Source organism: Chaetura pelagica, unplaced genomic scaffold (genome assembly GCF_000747805.2).
Source record: "Chaetura pelagica isolate M959 unplaced genomic scaffold, ChaPel_1.0 scaffold486, whole genome shotgun sequence".
NCBI lineage: Eukaryota > Metazoa > Chordata > Aves > Apodiformes > Apodidae > Chaetura > Chaetura pelagica.
In genome coordinates, this window is record NW_009953658.1 from 69,559 (window position 1) to 79,617 (window position 10,059).

General features: G+C 41.3%; 1 protein-coding gene across 1 annotated transcript; it reads right to left on the bottom strand.

Annotated features, from left to right (window-relative positions):
- Positions 1 to 2,456: 2,456 nt before the first annotated feature.
- Positions 2,457 to 8,327, bottom strand: LOC104391085 (guanylyl cyclase-activating protein 1-like). Its single transcript, XM_010000311.1, has 4 exons — positions 8,013 to 8,327; positions 5,543 to 5,692; positions 3,950 to 4,040; positions 2,457 to 2,929 (listed from the first exon to the last, which is right to left on the bottom strand). Exons 1-4 carry the CDS (start codon positions 8,208 to 8,210, stop codon positions 2,802 to 2,804), a joined length of 567 nt encoding a protein of 188 aa, XP_009998613.1. The 5' UTR covers positions 8,211 to 8,327; the 3' UTR covers positions 2,457 to 2,801.
- Between the last annotated feature and the right edge of the window lie 1,732 nt (positions 8,328 to 10,059).

Consider the following 10,059-nt stretch of genomic DNA (forward strand, 5'->3'; position numbering starts at 1 on the left):
CAGAGCCCGATGGAATCTACCTTCTGACCATTTGACAGGTGTGACTGTGGCTTCTATTGAGCAGCTCTTGATTTTCTCTCCTCCCCTTTTGCAGCCCCTGGGCAAGTAACTACGTCTGAAAGCCCTGAAATGAACATTTCTCTCAGAGAACTAAGCTTGTGTTGCTTCCTTCCTGACCTCTTGGCCTTGCCTCCAGGCAGCGCAGTGAAACTCAGCAGCTCTGCAAATACAAGTGATTTGGTGACACTGGCAGTGAATGCAGAGGGTGTCAGACCATGTCAGACCATGGCCGGCACGATGAACGAAACAGTATCGCAAAGCTTGGGTGTAAATTGGAGCATAGGAAGTTCAAGGTGAATATCCGAAAAAATTTTTTTACTGTGAGAGTGACAGAGCACTGGAACAGACTGCCCAGGGAGGTTGTGGAGTCTCCCTCACTGGAGACATTCAAAACCCACCTGGATGAGTTCCTGTGTGATGTACTCTAGGTGACCCTGCTCTGGCAGGGGGGTTGGACTAGATGATCTCTCGAGGTCCCTTCCAGCCCCTAAGATTCTATGATTCTATGATTCTATGAAAGCTTGCCTATACAGAATAGATATCTTCTATTTGTTAACAAAGGGAAATTCAAGATACATTTATTGTACATTACTTTAATCTTAACTGTACAAATAAGTGAAGTAGGTCAGAAAACAATTCTCTTTACAGAGATTTCCTCTCCCCCTCCCCAGCTTCCCTTCCCATAGCTCCTGAAAAGGCACAGGCTCTGATGGACAGGTCTCTGACTTGGCTGCAGGGCCAAGACCCAGTGAATCATTCAGCAACAGAAGAAAACACGGAGAACAAAACATGCGTCTGGAACTCAGTGTAGTGACAGCATGATGTGGCTTTTTTGGCTACTATGAATGTCATAACTGCATCTTAACTGGGAGGTGATCTAGCATCATCAGCAATGACAGCCAAGGAAGATACAGTTTTCTATAATGACTATTAAAAATATATATATATAAACTCCACTTAAAATATTAAGGATTATTATTAATAATGAACTATGTACATCCCTCTCCTTTATGTACATCAAGAAGATTCTGCAGTGCGTACAGCAGCTTGCTGCAACACTGCTGCTGGCTACAACTTCTTGGTGATTTATTTAATACATCAGCTGCTCTTACAACAATTTTTAATACATCAGCTGCTTTTACAACAATTCTTCCCTAAGAACTAAAAATACGGGTTTTTCTGCGTCCGATAATTAGAAAAATGCAGTTTTACATGTAAGTGACACAAAAAACTGTAGGAGAGTGAGGGCTTGTAACAGGTACAGGGCAGGTTCAACAGACTCTTGAACAAAAGCCTCTGTCTTCCTCAGCCCACAGGGACAGCAGAGTCCCACGGGACATGCTCGCAGTCATCCTCTAGAGGGTGTTTTCCACCACCCAGGCTGATTCCTCTTGGCAGCTCTAAGATTGCAGGTGTGTATGTGCCAGTGGGACCTGCAGTATGAGCCTCCCTGGCAAAATACTGGTGTCCACCCTAAACATAATCATTCACTGTCTCCAGGTCTAGTGACAGCACTGACTGCATGCTCCCGACTGAGACAAAAGCCTGTGCACTTGGTGCAGTCTACATATAGACATGGCAGAATCTTCAATATAAACACAATTAAGTCCATTCTAAGTCTTGTTACAAGCCTGCAAGTTCTTCCTTCTGCACAGGAAAAACATGCCCAACTATGGCACAGGCACTCTGCTGGACTTCTGCATTTTTCTTACCTTCTGGTTCTCTCTCTGGATTCAAAGGAGCTTCTGATTGTGACCTTACCTAACATTAGTGAACAAGACACAGTTTGCCGTTTCTATCCCTGCTCCATCACAAAGATACAGCCTATGGCAGAACTGATAGAGAGTATCCACTTCATTCCAGTATTCAGTGAACAGCAGAATCCACAAGTCACCTTGCTGAGTTGTTTCTTTTGCTCTAGGTTTTCTCTCCATGAACAAAAAGAAAGACCAATAAAGGATGTGTGAAGCAACAATATTGGGATCATCTTCACAATCCTTCTTTTTTGGGAAACTGTACAGCATATTTTCTTTGGTTACAAAAACTGCTCCTAAACTACTGACTTGTTTGGTAAAGCTTTCTTTGACCACAGAAAGCTACCAACAGCAGCATTACTGACAGTGCAGCTGGGAACAGATTTGACACTTATCAGCCTTAAAGACTGATTCTTCTTCGAGCTTTTGAGATCTTATGAATAAAGCTGTTTCTGTGGAGACTACCAAAGCCAGGCACATCTGGTACAGACAAAAATGATGATGTTTATGATCTAATACTGTGACAAGAACAGGAGAAGTTACATTCTTTTGATAGTTTTCTACATTGATAACAGTTTTAAGCTCTTATTTTGTAGATGTCAGAAATTGTTCACACTCCATCACCCAGTTCTGCTACTGCTCTTCACAAACTTAGCGTTACTTTTAGTCCCTTGCAAAGGGACAATTTGGGACACAGAATAAAGTGGAAATTTGTGCCCTGAAGCTTGCCCTTCAAATTTTAGGAAGTCAAGTCAGATGCTGCCACCCAGATGCAGTTTTTCTGAACCTGCCCTGCATGTATGGGGCTGAGCTTTGGCATTTGTATAGGAACACACACTCAGATATACAAATATAGCAGAGTCTTTCTGTTCTTGATGCCATGTAAGTGTTCATGGAACTTTTGATAGTTTCTTAAAATGCTGTCTCTCTTTTCTGTTGTGTGCACACCTTTCTGCCTCTTGGTACGGTGTTTTCTTCCAGCTTGATCTATACGCTGTGCCGACGGTTGTTGATCATTGCCACAATGTGTGACAGGTCCAAACTTTTCATCATAACCTCCATGAACTCCTTGTCTTTCCTTGCTCCCTCCACAAATTCATCCAAAGAAAGTTCACCTGTGTCAAACACAAAAGGCATCAGAATCAAAGCCAATTCACATTCCAACAGGAAAAGGACAGTAATCTGTCTTTAGTACTATAGTACTGTCTGTCTATAGTACTTACTATACATGCACTGTTCTAAGGCACCAACAGGCCTCAGAGAGTCTTTTTAAGCTTGTATGAAACTTCCTTGATTATGCAGGCAACTCCAACTTATTTTTTTTTTTTACTTCACACAAGAGAAAATGTACATAAAAAAGAACAGAGGAAGTGCCTAGCTAAGGAGTGGAATCATAAATTCCCATAAATAAGGCTGGATTGGCCAACTCCTTTTTGCCTTAACCTGTCATAGTCCTAACCTCCCCCATGTTTGCTGGTTTTCATGTGTAAAAGAAGTGAGAGAAGAAAGATGTGATGGGCAGAAATAGGCTTTCTGTGCTAGGCCAAAAATCCCTTGTGCAGGGAAGGAGCTTGGCAGAGTTCTTCTGGAATAACAAAAAAGCACATCAGAAAGTGATGAGCACTTGAAGTAGGAAAGAAAGAAATATAAGGGACATGCAGCAACTACAGTGGTGTTAACCAGCTTCTGACTGACTGATTCATACACTTCACGTGCTTGCTGCACTGCCTGTAGCAGACCCAGCAAAGAAACTCTCAACTTCAACATTAAATTCCTGCAGCTGAAAAATTTAGAAGCAGCCAGAGACATCTGTTATTATTTCCCACTTCTAACTCTGACATAACCTACACAACAACATACAAAAAGGCAAAAAAAATTCCAAACCCATGCCAAAGCCACACTGCCAAATTCATGTGGACAGAACACAGCTGAGACTCAGTACAGGGAACAAATCCTGTCATGCTGATTATGTATGATGCAAGGAGGAAAATGCCTTAGCAAGATTCATGGAGAATGTGTTACTGGATGAGAATTCCTATAAAAGCAAATGTAAAATGAAGAGCCTTAAAGGAAGACACAGGTGATTCTGGAGCACAGAGACCACATGAAGTGGGTGATGAAGACAGGCATCTCACCATCGCCATTCACATCAATTTTGTTGAAGACTCGGTTGGTGAACTCTTCTGCACTGGTTTCATGGTCACCACCATTAATAGCTCGAATAGCCTAAAAGAAAAGAGCAAGAAGTGGAAGCTACCTAATGGCTCCCAAAGCAATAGACTGATTCCGTTGCAGACTGGCAGTGTTGATCCAGAACAAGAGTGTCATGCCTGGTATCTTCCACATACAAATGAACCAGTATCATAGGAAAACACAGCAGAAATCATCAGGCCTTATGGTTCGCATGAAAGGGTGAAAAGAAAGCATGGCTCTGGAGCATGGAATGAGCAGTGAAGCAGAGAGAATCTCCCTAAATCTGCTTAGGTAGAGATTAAGCACTGCAGAAATGGCAGAATCAGGATCCAGCTAATTGATCCACTTTCCACCAAGCCCAATAAACACTCTCAAACACCCTCTGCATTTGACATTATAGTGCAGGGTTCTCTTTTCTTTCCGTGCCTAATTGTTTCCTTTGGTTTAGGATGTCCAAGAAGTAAGTGATTCCAGAGCTTCATACTGAGCATAAGACTATTCATTTTCTAGCTTTACCTTCTCATATTTTGTAAGTTTCTTCATTCTTTTTCACATGCCATTTTAATAAAACTCTGTATCACCTCAGCAGCTTCCTAAGGCTGCCAAAAAAGACACTGGACTGCACCCACAAAATTTGAAGGGCAGAACACTCCTTGTCACCAGTTACGGCCCACAGAACTTGTTTCTCAAGAGCTCTGTGTTAAACAATTACTACCTGATGTTTCACTGTGATGTCTGATTATTTCTATTGCAAGTTATTAGCAGGAAGCTGTATATTATTACAGTTATTGATTTGGTCTCTTCAATGCCCAGCACTAAAAATCATATCCTGATGAGAATGCATTACTAATGTCTTATTAGTGGTTGTAGTTGTTGCCCATTCAGGTTTCAAATCCTTATCAAATCCATTTTCTGACCTTTCTTATTCAGAAATGTAAATTATTTAGGGTAACGGAATCTCTCCTGCATCTTTCTAGTTTCAGTCTCTACAGAATAACATAAACTTTGAGCATAATTCAGAGATATTCACTGGATCTTGTTTACACCTGCAATTCCAACATCTTCTTCCACAACAGTTATTTGCAAACAATCTCTTCCATTGACAGTTGATCTCCTTCAAACTCTTTGCCAGAGCCAAAAAGTTTTACTACATTGGCCTTTAGGAGCTGGATCTACAAAGCAAACCGGGAGTAACTCTCCAACTACTTACTGTTCACATGGGGAAAAGGACCCATGAAGAACACGTTGTGGAGATCACAACTGACAGTCACACAATCTGAAATCTTGGAAAGTGCAAGTTAGAAAGGCAGCTAGAACAATTTCCTGGAGCTGGCCATGCTGTCACATGTGCAGATGACAGACAATTTCTGTCAAGTCTGCTTCCTGGACTATGAGATTGTGGGGAATTCTGCTAGAAGAAGAAATGCTATTAAAGCATCCATGATCATCCATATGGGAAGTACCCTAAGTCTTACTTGTGTCTTAGGATTTGTCTTTAAGGAAAGAGGAAAGAACACAGACCCCTAGAGACTCACCTTAATGATGTTGAGCAGCTCATGTCGATCGATGCAGCCGTTGCCATCGACATCATAGAGCTTGAAGTACCACCGCAGCTTCTGCTCCATCTTTCCACGGAGGACAAGGCTGAGAGCAGCCACATATTCCATGAAGTCAATATATCCATCCTGTGGGAAAATGGAAACCAGATTGTGACAGGAACAACCTGAAGGAATTATGGCTCTGGAGCTGTTTTACCTTTGTAGAGTCACAGCTAAAAGAGAAAGAAAAAGAAGTGGCGGAGAGGCTGTGACTTCAGAAAAAGCTTTAGTTCACACAGATGCTATTTCTCTGGCCACCTTTTAGATCTCCTAAAAATCTGGATTCCTAATTTTATGATCTGTTACAGACCTGGGATAATCTGTGCTTGGCACCTGCAGGGACAGAACCTGTCACTCCTCACGGGCAGTGTGGACAAACCCCTTCTGTCTACCAGAGCTGACTTGTGTCCTGCTGGGAAAGAAAACTGATCCAAGGTCCTGGCTGCAAGAAAAACGGAAGGTAATTCTGCCATAGGTTTTCTGTACCAGTGTGCTGTGTCCTTGGGGGAAACTACTGCTATTTTAGTAAGCCAATATCTCTTCTCCCTTCTCTGAAAAAAAAAAAAAAAAAAGGTGACTGAAGATTTAAAATTTTTTTTATTTTTTAATACACAGAACATGATTTGACAGCTGGAAAAATTGTTCTGTATTTAGGTTTTTAAACTTAAATTTCTTGACCTACAAAGAAACTCAACTGTGAAAGTTCATAATCCCTAGGTTTAACACTAACTAAAATTTGACATGGTTAGAAGGAAAAAACAAATGTCTGTCAAAAATTCTGAATTACTACTTCAGCCAATTACAGAGCAAAAACCCAAAACTTTCATTTACTGAGGTACTAAAACAAAGTCAGATTCCTTCCTGGAATGGCTGTAAATAAATATGTGTAAAAGGCAAATACAGGTGGACTAGCAGAGCACTGCTGTGTCACAGCAAGAATCACATTTTAAAATGTTCACTCAAGATCATTGTAGTACTCCCCTTTTGTGAGTTTTTCTTACCTTCATTGAGCAAAGTCACAGAAAACAAAGATTACCAGCTCTAAAGGTGAGGAGGACATGATTGCAATTTATAAAATAACTTTGTTGAAAATGTATCTTCTTTGTCCTCAGGAGGGTTTTCAGAATCTGAATGTCCAGAGGGCAGATGAGTCCACCCATTGCTGATGTCTGGATGATTGCAAGGTGGCTGTTCTCTGGGTTCTCTTATTCCTTGCCTTCATTTATAAAAGAAGCTCACATTAAGTGGATAACTTTTAGCAGGTTAACTGGTGCAGGTCCATCTCCACTAGTTGGCACAATCTTACTTCATTCTTCTTGAGGTCACTATCGCTTTATTTAGAAGATAGTTTTTTATCTTTGTATGACCAAATTTGAATTTGACAGTCTTCTTAAAACATTGCTTACTGCATAACAGAGGCTCACAGGAGAACTGTAGAATCTGTAACATTCTGGAACAAATTTTAAAGTCCTTAAGCAGCCCAAGAAATGACATGGGTAAAGGCAAAGACTTGTGCAAGAACTCTACATGTGTTGGTTTAGTTTATAAAACTGCTTCTTATCACTATCATCATCCTGAGCACAGAGAATTTTAGGATGAAAAGGGATATTCTTTGACATTTCCAGTCATTTCCAGTCCTTACATGAATCACAAGACCTCATCTACCCTATTGGAGCCTGGCTGCTCCTCTCTTACCTTGAAGAATGCTGTAATATTCTCTAGTATTCCTTAACTCCTTATGCCTTCTCACATGTTGTCCAAGCCAATGTTCTTTGCTAAGTCCCTAGGTTTCCCTTCTTCAAAATAACTCCGTGATTTCCCACCTGTTTCACATGTCTCTGTGACTAGTTTCTCCTTGATTCTCAGATATTTGCTCCAGCCACTTCAGAACCTTGGAGCAGAGAGCAAAGCTGAATTCTCCCAGGCTGCCATAAAACCACATTTCTCTGTCATTGAGATTACAGGCCTGCAAGCATAAGCTTAAGTATATACAGGTAAAAACCAGGCAAAAACCAGGGGGTGTTACCTCCTATGTTTGTTTCCTGTAGTCTCTACTATCTAATACGTACAGTTTTGAATAGCAAGAATAAGAATATATAAGCCTAGTAATGAGATCTCTTTTCATTAGTATTTGCTAGTCAAACAAAGCCAAGCCAATTAATAGATAACTCTCAATATTCAAACTTGCACGAGATAGATAATAAGGTGTTATTACCTATGGCTGTGTTATCTATGTTATCATCCATGCACATTAATTTGCTTCTTGCATTTGCTCACTGCTTTCCATCAGTATCCCTCAGCAGCTTTCCACACCATTTGTAAAAGAAAACCAAGGACTCTAAAAGTACAGGAGTTGGTTCACCTTTAAGCACTACCAGGCAGTTGATTTCCTTGCCAGAGGACTCACCTTGTTCATATCAAACGTGCGGAACATCTGCTCGATGTATTCATTGGCCTCTGGGTCCAGCCCTCGAAGCCCAAAGAACTGTTTAAATTCATGCTCTGTCAGCTGTCCAGAAGGACACTCCGTCATGAACTTCTTGTACCAGTGGTGGATCTCAACAGCCTGCAGATCATCCACTGTGGAGCTGCTGTTATTGCCCATGTGTATGTGTGGTCAGAAGAATGATGCTACAGGAATGATCCTCTTCTTCCTGTTGCTTTCACAGCACTGCCCTCCTGCTCCTGTCCACGCTGGACATCAGTGTCAGTTGAGCAAGGGATGCAGCCTTCCACAAGCCAATTATGAATGTTAATCTGCTTAGAGGCTCATTTACAAACATGAAAGCTTCAATGATACAGTCATCTTAGAATGGAAAGGAGATGCAAGATAATCTTTCAAATCACTGCTATTCCAGGGGCCAAATCAGAAAGGGTGAGAAGCTTAATCAGACGCTGGCATCAGGAGCTATACTGGTTTGGTGCACTAACCTGTTTTTAACCTTGATATAATTATATATGAAAATAAGATGAAAAGGCACCGCACATGAAAATGTGGGGGCTGAGGTGAAGTAAAGATCTGCTCCTCTAACAGGATTTCAGTCTGTTTTCTCAAATAGAATTGTTGGATAACTTAAGTTACAGAGGTAGCCCATCATAAATGTTAGTCTAGGTGGGAAAAAGTTCATCTCAACAGACACAAAGGAGCAGAGAGGAACAATGTCAGGTGGGGGAACCCAACTATTCCCCTGGCCTAGTTAATCCCAGGACTACCACAGAAGTGCAGTCAGCCCATAAAAGGCTCATCTGCACAAACAGGAAGGTGAAAAAAAGATTCACCCACAGGCTGGGAAACCCAAATAACCCATCAAGACAAATGAAGCCGCTGTCCTGGCTCTTTCTGAGGCTGCCTTGGGGGAGCCCTCAGCCCCATGGGATGCCCATCACAGTGAGTGATGGACTCTGCACTTGGCCTTGTTGAACTTCAAGAGGCTTGCACAGGCCCATCTCTCTAGACTGCCAAGGTCCCTCTGGATGGCATGACTTCCCTCTAGAGTACTAACCACACCTCTTTGTGAATATATGTAAAGCCAAGACTTTGATATTAGCATAACAGAAATTTTAACAGTCTCCTTCAAGAGTCATCATTAATCCAGAATAAATTACAGAAAAGCCAAAAAGAACAATGTAGGTCAAGTACTTACATACAATAGAAAAGTTGCAGTAATAGCAATAATACAATTAAAATTACAACTTGCACACTTAGTTTTTATGCCTTTTCTGGTGCTACACTCACCTGACTGCTGCTCCTCTGGATACTAAGACCTGTGGTTCACTCTGATGTTTGCAGTGGGGGCATCTCATGACAAGTTGTCAGCACCTGGAGTCCTTCACTGGAATGTGATGATCTTGTGAAAGGTTTCCACATCCTCTCTCTTTTTTTTTTTTTTCCCTTTCTACTCTTCCGTTCTGCTTAGGCTCACATATGTGTGTTTGCTAACATAAGTTTATACCCTTCTCTTTCTTTATACATTTACATTTGAATGTACTCTAAATTGTTTCCTGTACATATCTTAGATATGTATACCTTGTTACCCCTAAACCCAGTTTTGTCCAGGTCTGGGTCTGCAATTTGTTAACTAATCATTAGGTAGGTTATAACGAGGAGGTCTCCAGCATGAAAGCTCTGCCCCATTTCCTATCACCCCTTGCCAGTTCCCCTCTATGCCCAATCCTGCATCTCCACTTCTCAAGACCTCAGCTGTTTTACCAGGCCTGTATTTCTTTACATCATTGTGTTGTAAATATCTCATTCTACCTACAATAACTGCTAGCTGATACTGCCTATATAAAAACAGTGCTGTATCACACAAGGAGAAATGAGTAAAATGAATTAGCCACAGACACCTGATAATTACAAAAATGGCTCACACAGCTAAAGCAAGTGAAACGAAGCTGCAGGTAGGGCATGAAATCTTCAGACCATACCTGGCAAGCTTTAGTCTTGAGGCTGT